Below are 16,563 nucleotides of genomic sequence, written 5' to 3'. Positions count from 1 at the left end.
AGACTTCTTGTAATCAGGTAAGCAATACCTTTTTCCCCACAGTACCTTAGGTTAGAAGAAAATGTTCATGCTGGATGCTCCGCGATGTTGCAGCTCTGGACCTGACCTCCGGAGTCCTTTATCCGATGACTTAAGGCAGGACAATGGACGGGCTCTCTAAGCAGCAGTCTCGAGGGAGGACCTGTGTCACGACTTTCAGCACTCTTCGGTTTTGGCGCCTTTTCTGCAGCACCAACAAAGGACACGGATCGTTCTGTAAATCTTCACTTCCTGCAGTCACGCACTCTGGTGAGGGCGTCTGGGTGAGCTGGACCAGATCTCTGGAGGGTCCTTACGGGTTCAGCATAGATTTGGACGGATTCAACCTTTCCACAACGATGCACTCGAAAAGGGCAGCAGGTCTCCTGGTATTGGAGTTCCGAATCTCTGTAAATTCCTAGGACCTCTGGAGATGGTCCAATTCTAAGTTTGTCTTGGGACTGGTTGTTCCCACGAGCCAAAGGGAAGGAGTCATCCTCTTTGGAGCTCCTCTGTTGCATAGAAAACGGGGTCAGGTCAGCAGTGATCGCTTCACAGTGTTGCAAAGGGTCTGCCGGCAGCTCTGGTCATCTTCTTCTTCGGAAACTTCAGCTTCCAGTGGGCGACTTGCTTTTCACTCCAGAAGCCTCACGTTTTATACAGTTCCAGCACACTCTCTTCTGCAATCTCTCTCAGCATTTTACAGAAAGGGGCGTTTGGTTGTCCAATAAGGACAGTCAGACCCCCTTTGGGAGCTGGTCCTATTCAGCCAACCTGGCAGAAAAAGGACAGGGGGGTGGAAGACTCCTCCCCCACTTCCTGCCTGCCCAGACACTCTGGAGCCTAGGCGTAGATACCTAAGGGTTCTGTCACGATCCATGCCCCTGACCACCTCAGGTATAACAGCCCCCTGGCAGCAGTGGGGCTAAAGCCCTTCACACTGGCACCAAGTGCCTTAAAACTCCATCAGAAACATACATGGAGTCAGTCTTGACGCCTTTGGCGCCAGGCTCATTATCAGGAATAAAGCAATACCAGTTTTGGACCTTAATCCAACATGGAGGCCTATTACACAGCTCAGTTCTTTACAATCAAGCCATGCGGTCTAGTATTTTGGGTCAGCTGGGCCTGGAAATACTTGGCCTGGAACTACTTTACCTGGACTATTTAAACCACAACCAAACAGCAGAACACGCTTCGCGTTATTCTGGACTCCTGCAGCATAATGCTCACCGTGTCCAGCTCCTGCTCATCTTCTTCTCCGGCGGCCTGATCCTGAAGCCCTAGATCCGGATTCCATTAATACCTGGAAGAACAAGAACAGCGTTAGCGAGCAAGAAAACGTACCTGTGAAGTAACCAGTCTTGAATCCATCCTGCGCTTCGCTTACCTCGCCCATCTCCGGAGTTCGCCACAACTTGCAAAGGTAAAGAAACAAGGACAGCATTAATAACAATTCTTACCTGGGCAAGCAGCGAGTCCTAGCAGCACCTTGCGATTCTCTTAGCTCGCCCATCTCCGGGTTTCACCGCAACCTGCAAGGGAGAAGGAACAAGGTCAGCATTAACAAATCACTTACCTGGGCAAGCAGCGCTTCGATCGCTCACCACTGCGGAACATCACTACAACGTGTTCAAAGAAGGGAAGAGAACACAGGTTAGCAATTAACACCAATAAACAGCGTAGCGCTCCCCGCATCAATAACTCACCATGGTCTTTGCCATCAGCGCAGCAACTCCGAGATCGCAACCAAAGAGACATTGTTAGGGAACAGCGTAGTGGAGCAAGACGCCGAGAAGACAGAGAAAATGGAGGGAAATAAAGACAGAAAAGACATTATATCTCACCTGGAAGACAGCAAGCAGAGTCTGAGTCACAGCCGGTATGGACCTGACATAAGGGCACACGGACCAGTGAAGCAACTAAGTCCACGGAACGCCCGCACCAACCATGCACCCCTGCACAAAGACGCATATCGGAGAGTTCAATGCACAAAAACCTGCACTACCCAACGTCTGGCACATAACCAAGCAGAGAGGGATCCAGGATGGCGCTTAGACCTGCATCCAGTATCGTGTGGTGCCCCCGTGGATACCAGGTGAGCGTAACAGGTTCCCGCAAATGGCAAAACACACACACTGACCTTCCCCTCCCAGAATGGTAGAATACAGGCTAACAAAGAACAACCACACTAGTAATGGTTAAAAAAGAACAGAGGCCCCAAGTTGGTACTTGCGTGCCCCTATTGTGCACTCCCGAGGCTATGACCATATTTCTGAGAATGTAAGGACTCGATATCTGCGCGGGCATATCAGTGACCTGTTTTTGTGTGAAAGGAGACAGAGTGAGTGCGAGTAACATGGTGACAAGCCCAAGCCACAGAGACACTATTATTAGCGCGGGCAGCGGGGTGATGCAGGTGTGGTTGCCAGGAGTCAAGTTATAACTTGGGGCAATCTGCAAAAGAGACGTTTGGGAACTTTCGGGAGGATAGCTCAGCGGCAACGTGCTCGCCTTGGAAGCAAGACGACACGAAGCAACATAGGTTCGATCCCTGGGTCCGCGCTTATAAACCTCTAGGTACTAAGCGCATTATAAATAACCTATCATATCATTCAACTCTGTTCAGAGAGTACGAGTAGCAATTTTCTTTGTTCCTACTAGTATTTTCAAATTCCAAAGTAAAGGTTTAGAAAGCTGTGCCTGGAAAGAAGTTAACATTTTCTGGGATTGAATGCTGTGTAAATGTTACTACTTCCAAGAATGTGGAGTTGGACAGGAAGAATAATTTCCAGAATTCCAATGTCAAGAGAAAACAAAATCCAGGGAAGATAATATAACTCCTCAAGGCTGAACCCAGAGGAGATTCAGGTACTTGAGTTTATTCTGATACTAGAGTTTTTGGGAACAAAGGGAAGGCAGAGTGAGGATATTGATATTAATTATGCAAGCATCTCCTTCTTCTCGCCCATGAGATTTCCAAATGAATGCTGAAAGAAATCTGTTTTTTCATTGTATCCACTTCCCCTTCCTCCCTCCCCCCACCCGGGGTGTTTCGTGCTCAGCTGTGTATATGGAACAAGTTACTTACCTGTAACTGTTGTTCTCCAGCATGGGTCTGGCATGGATTCACATGCTCATGAATATTCCCCGTCGTCAGGCTGGGAATCCTCGGTAAAGAAAAAACCAGTATCAGTTTCGTTTCTGATCTGTCTTTCGTAGTAGTAACCAATCACTGGTCTCTGCGTCATACTGACCACAGCCAATGACTGCCCTCTACCTAAGCACCGCCTCTGGCAGCCATCTTCAGATTTGGGAGCACGTGAAGTGGCAGTATGACCAAGTGAAGAGCCGCAGAGGGGTAGGCGGGAGGGTTCGCATGTGAATCCATGCCAGACCCATGCTGGAGAACAACAGTTACAGGTAAGTAACTTGTTCCTTCTCCAGCATGGGGTCTGGCATGGATTCACATGCTCATGAATAAAGAATACATAGCAGTACACACATGCACAACCACGGGAGGTGGCAAAGGCTCAACATTAAGCATTACATCAAACTCAACATTAAGCATCTTACCTCCTCACCAGGCTCACCTCAGGCGAACAGGTTGCGCAGCACTGCTTGGCCGACCCTGGACTCCTCCCTGGAATCCCGATCGACGCAGTAGAATTTCGTGAAGGTGTGCGTCGACCTCCACGTAGCAGCCCTGCATATGTCCAGCAGGGGCACACCAGAAAGGAACGCCGTGGTAGCTGCGATCGCTCTGGTGGAATGGGCTCTCGGACGGCCAGGCAGCGGTCGGTTTGCCAACCGATGACAGTACATGATACAGCCGGAGAGCCATCTGGAAATGGAAGCCTTCGAGAGAGCCTTCCCCTGATTGACAGGTCCAAAGTTCACAAAGAGTTGTGACGTCTTCCGAAAACACTTTGTGCGGTCCACGTAGAACTTCAGCGCTCTAGCCACATCCAGCGAGTGCAAAGTCCTCTCAGCCGGCGACGAAGGCGACGGGAAGAACACAGGCAACACCAAGGGTTCGTTGAGATGGAAGTCCGACGGTACCTTGGGCATGAAGGAGGGGTGCGTCCTGAGCACTACCCTCGTGTCGTGAAAAGTCAAGTACGGGGCCTTGCAGGAAAGGGCCTGGATCTCTCCCACCCGTCGTGCGGAGGTGATGGCCACAAGAAACGCTGTTTTCCACGACAGAAACTTCAACGGGGCCGAGTGCAGAGGCTCGAACGGAGGTCCCATGAGCTTGGTCAGCACCACGTTGAGCTCCCACGCCGGGGCCGGCGCCTTCACCGGCGGGAACGATCTGAACAGTCCCTTCATGAACTCTTTCACCAGACGATGAGACCACAGGGACGACCGGCCCGTGGTTCTGGTGTATCGGGAGATCGCAGCAAGATGAATCTTGATGGACGCGTGTGCCAGTCCAGCTTTGGCCAGGGTCAGCAGGTACGGCAGTACTTGGGGAGCCGTAATCCGTAGAGGGTTAATCTTCTGTGCGTGGCACCAGACAGAAAACCTCTTCCATTTGTGTCCGTAGCATTTAAGAGTCGAGGACGCCCTGGCCTTTGCAAGAACCTCTCTGCAGTCGGCCGGTATGTCGTATCCTCCAAACTCTAGCGCTGCAGGAGCCAGGCTTGCAAGTTCAGCGATTTCGGGTCGTGGTGGAGGATGGCGCCTCCTTCCCTGGAGAGCAGATCCGCGTCCACCGGCAGCTTGATTGGCGGGGACGCTGACAAGTCCAGAAGGTCCGGGAACCATATCTGCCTCGGCCACGCAGGTGCGACGAGGATCATCCTGCACCGTGACCTCTTGAGCTGGTTGACGAGCCGGATTAGCAGTGGCAAAGGAGGGAACGCGTAGAGGAACAGGCCCTCCCAGGGGAACGAGAAAGCATCGCCCATGCTCCTCGCCTGGGGAAACCTGCTGGCGAACCTCCGGCACTTGGAGTTCGTCGCCGTCGCGAACAGGTCGATCTGGGGTGTGCCCCACCGTCGGAAGAGGCGATCCACTAGATCCTGCCGTAGTTCCCACTCGTGGCACGAGCGCAGCTCCCTGCTGAGTGAGTCGGCGATGGTGTTTATTATCCCTGCTAGATGAAACGGCACCAGAAACATCCCTTGGGCGACTGCCCAATGCCACAGGTCCTGCGCCTCCTTGGACAGTGCTGGGGACCTGGTTCCGCCCTGTTTCCTGATGTAAAACATGGTGGTGGTGTTGTCGGTGAAGATCCTCACCACCTTGCCCTTGAGGGACGGAAGGAAGGACCTGAGGGCCCAAAACACTGCACGGAGCTCCAGGACGTTGATATGTAAGGATTTCTCCGTCGGGAGCCAAAGGCCTCTTCGTGCAGATTTTCGGTGTGCGCTCCCCACCCTTCCAGGGAGGCATCCGTGGTCACTGTCTCCTGGTGGGCTGGGGTCTGGAAGTCCATGCCCGCCGTCAGATGCACGCGGGTGCCCCACCACCGGATCGCTCGTCGGAAACTCTCGTCGAGTGTGATCCTTTCCTCGAAGCTGCCCGTCGTTTGGATCCAGCGCGCGTCCAGGAACTCCTGCAACGGGCGCATCCGGAGCCTGCACATGGGAATGAGGTAGATGCAGGAAGACATCATTCCGAGGAGGGACTTGATGGACCTCACCTTGGCCGCGTCGGCCACCAACATCCGCTGCACCTTGCCCAGGATGGTCCTGGTCCTCTCCTCCGACGGGGAGGCCAGAAGGGACACTGTGTTGAGCCTCGCTCCCAGAAACAGAGCGTCTTGCGCGGGTACCAGGTGGGATTTGGCGTAGTTCACGGAGAATCCGAGGTCCGTGAGAAGTTGGACGGTCCTTGCCGTGTGAACCACGGCGAGCTCCCTTGTCTTGGCTCGGATGAGCCAGTCGTCCAGGTAGGGGTAGACGTGGATCCCTTCGCGGCGCAGCTGCGCCGCCACCGGTGCGAGGCACTTGGTGAACACCCTGGGTGCCGACCGTAGTCCGAAGGGGAGGGCTTTGAACTGGTAATGACGCTCTTGGACCACAAACCTGAGGAATTTTCGGTGCCCCTTCAGGATGGGAATATGGAAGTAGGCATCCTCCAAATCCAACGACGACAGGAAGTCTCCTTCCTCCAGCTGACCCAGGACGTGCTGGAGGGTGACCATCCGGAACTTTTGCGCCTTGATGAACTTGTTCAGACGTCGCAGGTCCAGGATGGGGCGCCATCCCCCCGTCTTCTTCTTCACGTGGAAGTATCTCGAGTAAACTCCGGAGCCCCGAAGCCTCTTTGGGACGAGTTCGATGGCGCCCTTCCTGAGCATCGCCTTTACCTCCAGGAGAAGTTGAGGGACGTGAAGTTCTTTCCTGGCCACGGGGGGGACGCGCGGACACTTTCTTTGAAACTCGAGCGCGTGGCCCCGGGCCAAGGCGTCCAGCACCCAACGGTCGGTGGAGATGGACTCCCACACGCTGACAAAGCTCGCCAGCCGGCCTCCCACCGGGGTGCTTCGGTGGGGGCCCGACCCCACGGCCGGTTCAATCCTGCTTCGACGAGGCTTTGCCGCCTTGTCCTTGGCGACGACGGCGGGGTCCGCCAGACTTGCCTCGTCCTCTGTAGGCCTCCTGAGACGACGAGCGGGCCGCTTGACGGTAGGAGGAGAAACCGCCCCCGGAACCTTTGGAGGCACCCTTGCCTCCGCTGCTCCGAAAGGGCGCCCGTCGTTGTTGCAGAACTCCAAGGGCCCGGGCCGTCTCGGTGTCCGCTTTAATGGCCTGAAGGGAATCGTCCACTGTTTTCCCAAACAGGTTGTTCCCATCGAAGGGCATGTCCAGGACTCTGGTCTGAACGTCTTGACGGAAGTCCGTAGCCTTGAGCCATCCACGCCGCCTAAGGCAAACGCCGTTGCCCAACTGGCGGAACCCAGTGTCGGCGATGTCCGTCGCCACGGTAATGGCGCGGTCCGAAGCCACCTCACCTTCCTGCAGGATCTCCTGGGCCTCTGCCCTCTTGTCGTCCGGCAAGAAGTCCAGCAGGGGAGCCAGTTTGTACCAGAGCTCCCTGTCGTATCGGGCCACGATAGCCAAGGCGTTGGCAGCTTTAATCGTCGTCGCTGCAGACGAGATGACTCTGCGTCCCACAGCGTCCAATTTCTTTCCCTCGCCGTCCGGTGGGGAAGTCGATGTGGAGGCCGCACCCCCCCCCCGCTTTTTTCCTGGCCGCCGCGGAGACGACGGAGTCCGGGGTAGGCTGCGCCCGGAGGCACAGGGGGGCCGTGTCCGGGACCCGGTACTTTTTCTCGTACCGGTCTCTTCTAGCTGGCGTCGTGGAAGGGTTCTTGAGGAGGGTGAGGCCCTCATCCCAAATGTCGTCCAATAGAGGCACTGCGAGGACCGTCTTCCTCTTGGCCTCGCGCCGCTGATAAAGGAAACCTTCCTTCTTCTTCTCCTCAGGGCAGAGTTGGAAAAGCTCGGATGCCCTGGCGATCATGGAGTGGAACGATCCAATCTCGTCGGGCGGAGAAGCCCTGGTGGGAGGCGACGACGGTACATCCTCGTCGTATACCTCGTCGTCCGTACCCGTCGCTGCCGTGTCAGTCCCCGTATCATCCCCTCGGGTGGACGGGGAGGAGGGCTGGAAGGGGCGCGACGGCTGAAAAGGAGGAGGAGGGTGGATCCTTCTTTTCTTGGTAGGGGGAACCCCAGAAGGTCCCGGTTCCGGGTCTCCCGACGGGAGAGGTTCCGTCGGCAACGGTAGTCTCGTCCTTATCGCTGAGCATAAGGACTGTATAGCCAACAAAATGGCCGCCGAGCTGTCTCGCGGCGCTGGCAGAGGGGAATCCGACGGGCGATCAGGGGCCCCGTCGGTACCCTCGACGATGTCGTCGCCACCTGCGTCGGGATCCATCCCGACGGGCCGGTCTTCTTCCACGCCGAGGCCGTGGCTTAAGACTTCGACCAGCTCCTCCTCCGAGGTTGAGGCCGAATCTACGACGACGCCCTGCCCCCCCTTTTTCTTCCCCACGGGGGATTTCACGGGGGTCCTATCGATGGGCACAAAAGAGGACTCCCTCCGAGGTGGCAGGGAGACTCTGAGCCCCGAGGTCGCCACCACTGGCGTAGCCTCCACAGGCTGAGCCAGGGCCGCCGCGACAGACTCGATAGAGGGCTTGGCCGGATGGATTAAGGCCTTCACCACCTTAGGTGCGCTCACCGCCTTATCCTTGAGGGGGGGGACAGTGCCTCGCTCCCCCTCCGCCTTCGAGCTCGACCGGGGCCTCTCTATGAGCCTCGCCGGGTGCTCGGCCTTCCTCTTACCCGACCCGGAGCGTTGGCTCGCGGTTGATGGTGCCGGGGAGGGTGCGCCCAGCCTGGCGCCCGTAGAGCCCAACCGTTCGGCGCTCCCGGTGCCAGCGGACTCGCGGTGCTTGGCCTTATGTTGGACCCCCGTCGCCGGGGCGTCCTCAAAGGTCTTAGAAGACCGCTCGGATTTCTTCCTCTTCTTCTCGCCGGACGGGCTCTTCCCTTCCAGCCAGTTGGCGAGACGTTGATGGCGGTCCTTCATGGTCCGCTCCGACATGTTGCCGCAAAACGCACAGTCCTTCTCCACGTGCGTCTTGTCCTCATGTAGGAAGTAAAGACAAAAAGAATGTTCGTCCTCCTTGAAGACGTTTTGCAGCTGGCATCCAGGGCAGACCCTTAACAGCTTTCCGGGCGTCGAGCTTCCCTTCTCCTGGGCCATGACCGGGCCTGAGAAACTTCTGGAGTCCTCCAAAAGCGTAGCTCGACGAATCTTCACCCTTGAGGGGCGTAGACGAATCCGACACGGGTCCCCGTTGATCGGATGGAGAGTCGGTGGAGCTTGAGGCTCTTTTGACCGAAAAAAACAAAGTTTTTTGAGAAAAAACGTGAAAAAATAGCACTAACGCTCGAGAGCAATAGCACGAGGATCCCAACACATGAACGTGCGGTAAAAATCTGAAGATGGCTGCCAGAGGCGATGCTTAGGTAGAGGGCAGTCATTGGCTGTGGTCAGTATGACGCAGAGACCAGTGATTGGTTCCTACTACGAAAGACAGATCAGAAACGAAACTGATACTGTTTTTTTCTTTACCGAGGATTCCCAGCCTGACGACGGGGAATATTCATGAGCATGTGAATCCATGCCAGACCCCATGCTGGAGAAAGTTTAGTTGAGTGCGCTCACTTTTGAGGGTCTGCCGAGGTTTAGCAGCTTCCGCCGACGTTCTTGTAGACTCAGTCTGCCAGGGAATACCCGGGAAAGAGACATTTCCATCACCTTTAATATGAACTTTGTTGTAACAGAGTATTTCAGATGTGTTTCCCTGAAATAGTTCAGGTGAAGGGAAGATAAACCCTGGAGACAAGAATTGTTCTGCTGAAATATCTATGGTTTTACACAACTTGGTTGGAGTGACAACAGGAATTATATTGTACCTTTTGCTTGTGTATGCTAGTCTGAGGGACATGTGTATTTTGGACACAAGGCCAACTTTCTTTAGTTTTAGTTCTACTGGTAGATACATTTCATTTTGGTTAGGGCAAGATGGGCCTTTTTCCACACCCATTTTCTTTTAATAAATATGGCTACTGTTGAGAATCTTGCAACTTAGTGTCCCCCCTCTGATTGTTGACCCCTCACAAATCCCATGCAGAATAAACTTCCATCTTCAGTACTAACCAGAAATCTAAAATCAGTGACTACAACCTACTGAGCTTTGAACGGTATTCCTGCAAGTTGACGTTGTATAAAATTATCAAATAAATTAAAATACTGTGCAGGCCTCATCCACAAGTAAATCCTATTAATTCTTCAGCACTTGGATAAGACATTGTAATAACTAGAAGACATTACTCCAAGACACCACCAAAACCGACAACCTTAACAAAGCGCTGCAATATTGCCTTTCTCGCCAACTAACCAAATCCACCTACTCTCATCCAGATTCAACAGCGCACCTAAGGACCAAGCAAATGGCATTGGTGTGCTGTACTAATCTTAATAACATTACAAGTAACAGTTAGGAACTCATTTGTTCATACACAAGGATCTTAGATCTACTCTACTGAATTCCCAGAAGAGTATCTTCCATGCACGTTCCATGTCCCAGTCACTCCCAGGTACTATCAAGGACTCAGACATAAGTAACGTCCAGGTACTGCACCTAAAAACAACTAACTCCCCAGAACTAGGAATGCAAAGCACACAGGTATCCCCCAGCTATGATTCACAACTCAGACAATAATTAACCGCTCCTCTCCAGACCTCAGGCACGAGTAACTAAGTTACTGTCTATGTTTTACATCTCATTGAGATCCCACTCACTTTGCAGGAGAATCCTGTCAGGGTCTGGCTTGTCAGGATTCCATAGGAGCTGATGCTGGCCCAACAGACCCTCACCAGGAGTTCACCTCTCAACCATAAAGTAAAAGCTGAGCTGAGAACCCCAAGAAAGGGAAAGGGGAATTTTAAAGAGACTATAGTGGCAAGTTTCATTAAGAGAATCAAAACAGTTTTTAAGTGTTTTCAACATAAATATATAACCTCTATGCCATAACAAAGGTTAAAAAAGGTAAAGAAGTTAGCATATATTAAAAGATATTTTAAGAAGATAATTTTACATAATGCATAAGTAACCAAGTGTATTTGTCTTATCACAGATACCAGAGCCTACCAGAAGGTTGCAGGGCAGCAGTACCTCGTTTGTTATTTTCTCCACTTCCCCTTTCCCTTTCTTGGGGTTCTCAGCTCAGCTTTTACTTTATGGTTGAGAGGTGAACTCCTGGTGAGTGTCTGTGGGGCCAGCATCAGCTCCTGTGGAATCCTGACAAGCCAGACCCTCACAGGATGAAAGGCCGTTTAGAATCTTGCTGACCTCCCAAGAATCCAACCCATTATCCTTCCACCAATCAGACAAAGCAAACATATCATTGTTCCTTAAACCAATCAGATAAGATTTCTTTCTCTTCATCTTGACTTGGGCAACCCACAATGTTTATACTTAAGTAAACAGCTTCCTATTCTATGTACAGGCCCCTTCCTGCTCCCTTTCCTGCTACCAGACCACCTACTCCAGCCAGCCCTGGCAAATCCATAGGCCTCCAACAACGTGAATCACTCGCAGTGTGCGCTACGCCACCGTCTAAAAGAAAGAAAATGGAGAGAGAGCACCTGCCCGGGAAAAAGAGATCAGAGTCTGGTCCTGTCAAACAAGGGAGAGGGCACAGCTTGGTGGAATCCAAAGAGAGAAGGTGCATGCCCCCCACTGAGAGAATACAATGAGTTCCAGGTCAAAGAGTGAAAGAACAGAGCTTTGGTCTGTCGAAAGAGGGAAAAGTGAGCACACGCCAATCTAAAAGAGATCAAGGAAGCAATGGGTGCATATTGAAACAGTGCTATGGTTGAGTTACTTGGTCCGAAGTCCACCGTGGCATACATGCCCTCCAAGGTGCCACGCCTCAGCTCCTTTTCCGAGTTGCCATCAGTGGTGAAGAGAACAACCTCCTTCCCGAGAATGGACTCAAACTTTGCCTTTAGGTGTCGCAGGTAGTTGTAATCGCAGGCAAAGTAACTACCGTATTCATTTTCCACCTGCAGGGGAACAAGGTGTTGCATTGAAATACCATTTAAATCTCTCTCCCTCTCTCCCTCCCTCCCTCCCTCCTTCCCTCTTTTCAATATTGGGGCCCACACAGTTCTGACAATGAACCTTATTCATGATTTGCATTAACTCTTTATTGCTGTACTGGGACACTCACACAGGTCTGCCAATGAACTTCTACCATAACCTTAATTACTACCTTATTGCTGTACTTGGATGTATGCACATGCCAGGCCTTAAACATCCCTCTACCTGCTTTCCAGTATTGGGCTCCACATATCTCTTTGCCAAAGCACCTCAATCCTGATATGAGATACTACTGCTGCTTAGGGTAACACATTCCCTCTCTGCAAATATACTCATCATGACTCTTTGTACATGATCCTCAACCCTGACCTCCACCATCCGGCATATAGACCAATACACCATGGCTCATTTCTCCGTACCTGGACGCTGATGATGTTTCCACCATTCTGGTATAACCATGGCTTCATTTTGGGCAAGAGGACATCCAGCCATGAGTCGACAGCCATCAGATAATCTGCAGCACCAGAAACAGAGTAGAGCCCACATAAATCAAAAGAGAATCGGCTTTCAGTAAATCAGAGAGAACAAACATTTTACTTGTAACTATAGTTCTCCATCACTGGTACAGTATAATTCACAGATTAACATGCATTGAATATTTCTCTGTCATCAGTCTGAGAATCATCGATAAAGTTTTAAAACAGCAGTTAAGAATAAAATTCTGCCTTTAGGCTGCCTAATTCATGCAGTTCACACTTGCGACACGTCCTCGGTTTCTTCCTAAAGTGGCCTCAGACGAAGACATTAATCAAGAAGTTAAATTACTAGTGTTCTTTAAGGATCGTTCTCCTACAGTGAAGTCCTCATTGCGTGTTCTGAATGTAAAAAAGTTCCTCATCTATTACATAGGGAGAACTGAAGATGTACTGTTCTTTGCAACTATTCGTTGTCTATCGTGCAGTGAAGAAACAACTGTTGTCTATAAAGTGTCTATAATCAAACAAACTGCTTGCGGCCTGTATCAAATACTGCTATGCAGTAGCATAAAGACAGTTGTCTAGTATGGTGACTCAATTTCATCAAAGGGAGCAGCAAAAATGGCATTCCCAGAAAATTTCTTTAGGAGACATCAGCAAGTCAGTGACCTGGAGGCTGATGAGGTTGTTCTACAAGCACTACTGTTTGGGCAAAACAGCAAGATCAGATACTCTGGTGGGCCAAGCAGTGTTAATAAATCTCTTGAAATGAAGCCAACCTCTTGCCCTACCTAAGACAAAATGATTGCAAAATCCTGCACACACAAGTGTTCACCAAGGTTCTGGTGCCAGTGGCGGAACATGTACGCAGGGAAGGATTTAATGTCTACCCTGGCCTGGGCACTTTTCCATTTTGAGACAGCAGTGAGCAACCTTTGTGTCTAGCCTTCACAGAAATGCCTGGTCCAGTGTCTTGAGTTTTGCAACAAAGAAGGGCTGGCTCTCTTCGGTACAAAAAACACACAGCATCCAGTTCCTGGTAGTCATGCTGGATGCTGCAAAGAACACTGTCAAGGAACTGGACAGCAGAGTTGAAAATATTTGCGGTATGGCAAATTTGGTTCATTTCAAAACATCAGTTATGCCCAGGCTGTTGAATATGCTCTGGGTCTGATGTCCTCTTGCATCCCCTTGTCTGGGTGCTCCGAAGGGTACTACCTATATTCTCATCACTTCAAGTCAGAGCAGCAGTGGCACCAATTGTTCTCCAGTTTTGGCTTGTTTTAGTCAAGATGAATTTCCAAAATCAGCCGCATTGTATTTTGGGAGGCCACCCTATCATGGTGAACAGAAAGACACTCAGAGGTTAGCCAAACCCAATCAAGGTATGGTAGCAGAGAAGCAATGCTTAGTCTCAGGAAGGGTGCGAGAGTGCTCAAGGGCTACAGTGAGTCCACAGAGAGCAACACCAGTAATTCCAGTAAGACAGGCAAGCATAAAAATACAATTATTAATTAGGCCATTAGTTTACACACGAAGCAAGTAAAACATTTAGTCAAATATCACAAAACTTTATAAAACACACAAAACCTTACAAAACAGATATATACATTCACTCTTAGCTCAGGAGAAATAGAACAGAATTTGATGCAATGACCAGTGAAACACAGGTAAGTACTCAGATGCATAGAAATAGAAAGAACTCTTTAGAATAATCACAAAACAGCTTCCCTAACTCTTATAAAGTCCAACCCTTGTATGGTTTGCGGCCTTGTGTCCAAGTCACCAGTTCCAAAAAAAGATACTTTTCAGGTAGGTTTATAGAGATTTGTAGTTCCAGTGGTTTTGATTAATAAGTCATAAAATGTTAGATAAAGCTCTGACCAGGACTCAACCAATCCAACACATTAGAATATGTTAGGAAGGGATCCCTAACCAGGTTCCACCACCAAGAGTCGGGTAAGAGCGAATTAGGGTCAGGACTTCATGCTCTTGTTATCTTATGGGAAATGGGGTTGGGCCGGAGGAGGGCAGTAAGGAGCAACTGGTATGTAGACTTTCCACCCACCCCCCGGCTCAGAGTTTTACAGATACCTCTTGTGGAGGTTCCAGACTTTGCTGCTTTCTTGTTCTCCTGTCTTGGTTTCTTTTGCGAGGGTCCTCTTGACAGCAAAGGTTACTCAGTCGTGGGATTTCGTTTTGGTTGGTCACGGTGCTTAGGAATCGGTTCCAGACAGATTCCTGTAAAACGCTCAAACGAAGAACGGTGAAGACTTCTGCAGGTTGGACGGCTACAGGATGGTTCTATGTGATATTTTTGAATATTAAAGGCTGCATGCAAAATCACTTTTCAGCCGATTTGGTGCGGCCTTTAATATTCAAAATATATCACTATTCAGCCTCCCACACCACCTTAAAAAACAATCTCCCACTTGCCCTCACGCTTGAAAATCAAGGTATTTCTCCTCCCAAACTCTATTTAATCCCAGGCACCTTCCCTGCCATAACCATGCCTGCCTACCCCTGCCCACCCGCCAAACAGAGAGATACACGCACACTCACACAAGCGGAAGCACAGTTACTCGCCCAACTGACCCCTCCCTTCCACACAACAAACACTCCTCCACACAAACACACACCTTCTCCCCAACCCCATCCCCTCGACACAACAAACATTAACCAACAACATGCACGCAGGCATGCAGATACTCACCCAATAGCTGACATCCGTCTTCCCCTGTCCGTCTCTTCAGCACCTGTCAGATCCTGCGCGCACTTGTGTGCGGCAGGGGTGTGACAGTTAGATTTAGAAAGACGGCTCTGAGTGGTCACAGAGGGGTCTTTTTAATTTTCGACAATATTAAAAAGACATTGTGCCTCATTACGAGTCCGGCGGTAACCGAGCCGGAAAAACCGGCAGGTGTAAGGTTTCCTCTAATATTTCCCTTTTTATTTCTGTGTGGGTTAGAGGTTTCCCTTTTTATTTCTGTGTGGGTTAGAGGTTTTCTACTATAGTTGGTTTGGCCTTGACTTTTCAATACAGATTTCTGGCTTTGTCCCAAGGGAAGATGGAGCTTTACAATAGAAGCTTTGATTGGCTAAGAGAGAACTGCAGGACAACAATGAACATTCTAAACTGTCACTCTCTGCCTTTCATCTCGTAACCCCAGCTGAGAGGACGTGTTAGTAGCTGCTCCTGCTGTAGTCTTGGGCCTAGTGGATTTGAACGTTCAAATCCTGGCAGTCGAGCGGCTACTTATTCAGGGTTGTTTCAGGAGAGTATCCAGGTTCACAGGAGAGTTTTCGGAAGTTCTTTTGGAAATAACATTCTTAAGCTAAGTGACTTTATTTGGATATGTAAACCTGTTGCTCAAATTAATTAGTGACATTTTGGAGAAAGTTAATGTAAATTCATAACTAGAACTGTGATGTTAAACGTTCAACTTTTAATTCATAAACGCGAGTGAGCTACGGAAGACAGTTACGTGTCACCGATAGCGCGTGTGTTCATAGCGCGTGTATTCATAGCGCGTGTACGCGAGCGCGAGAAAAGACTGCTACGTAATTTCTGCAGCGCGTGTGTTCACAGTGTGGGTGTTCATAGCGTGTGTATTCATAGCACATGTACGCAAGCGCGAGAAAAGACTGCTACATGAATTCTACAACGCGGGTGTTCATAGCGTGGGTGTTCATAGCGCGTGTACGCGAGCGTGAGAAAAGAATGCTTTGTGATTTCTACAGCGCGTGTGTTGATAGCGCGGGTGTTCATGGCGTGTGTACACGAGCGCAAGAAAAGACTGCTACGTGATTTCTTCAGCGCGTGTTTTCATAGTGCGTGTGTTTTTAGCACGTGTTTTCTCCTGCGTGTGTTTTCTTCTGCACGTGTTCTGCGCGTGTACATTTTTGCACGTGTGCGCGAAAAGGTTTCTACGCACTTTGGACAAGTTTGCAAGTTCTTAAAGAGACTATGTACTTAATTCTCACGTATGTTGGTTTAAAATTCATCTTTAAAGAAAGAAGAACAGGATTAATTTAAGCCCATCATAACTGGAACAATATACAGTCTTTTAAAGGCAAGAGTCAAGGTTCTTAAGGCTATATAACTCAAAGGAGTTGCTGTTATTTTCAAGACCTTCAAAGCAAAAAAAGGTAGAAAGATTTTATCAGCAATTACTCCACTCTTCTCTAAGATCCTTAAAGAGAAGAACCAGGTATGATTCTTTACATTTTAGTTAAGGATATAGAGTTTTCAAAATCAAAAGGTTAGTTAAGTAATTTGAGGATTTTGTGTTTTTTTTATGTATTCACTGCAGGTTCTGCATCAGCTAGTCTAGACGTCGCCAGCATGGTGTTTCTTATGTTATCCAATTCCCCCTTTCCCTTTGGGGTGTATTTAACAGAGCCGAGTATAATCTGGTTCTGAGGATTACATTT

The 16,563-nt window shown here is 50.1% G+C and overlaps 1 protein-coding gene across 1 annotated transcript in view; it reads right to left on the bottom strand.

The window, feature by feature from the left end:
• LOC138489231 (beta-galactosidase-like) overlaps positions 1–16,563 on the bottom strand; it is a 797,092-nt gene that overhangs the window by 581,685 nt on the left and 198,844 nt on the right. The window contains exons 6-7 of the mRNA XM_069616908.1: positions 12,073–12,167; positions 11,436–11,616 (exon numbers count right to left, since the gene is read on the bottom strand). Of these exons, the coding sequence (XP_069473009.1) occupies positions 11,436–11,616; positions 12,073–12,167 (276 nt within the window). The remainder of the gene's footprint in view (positions 1–11,435; positions 11,617–12,072; positions 12,168–16,563) is intronic.

Source organism: Ambystoma mexicanum, chromosome 9 (assembly GCF_040938575.1).
Source record: "Ambystoma mexicanum isolate Mex_15411 chromosome 9, UKY_AmexF1_1, whole genome shotgun sequence".
NCBI classification, from domain to species: Eukaryota; Metazoa; Chordata; class Amphibia; order Caudata; family Ambystomatidae; genus Ambystoma; species Ambystoma mexicanum.
Note: the sequence above shows the minus strand (reverse complement) of the source record. Positions and strands in the feature narration are given on the sequence as shown.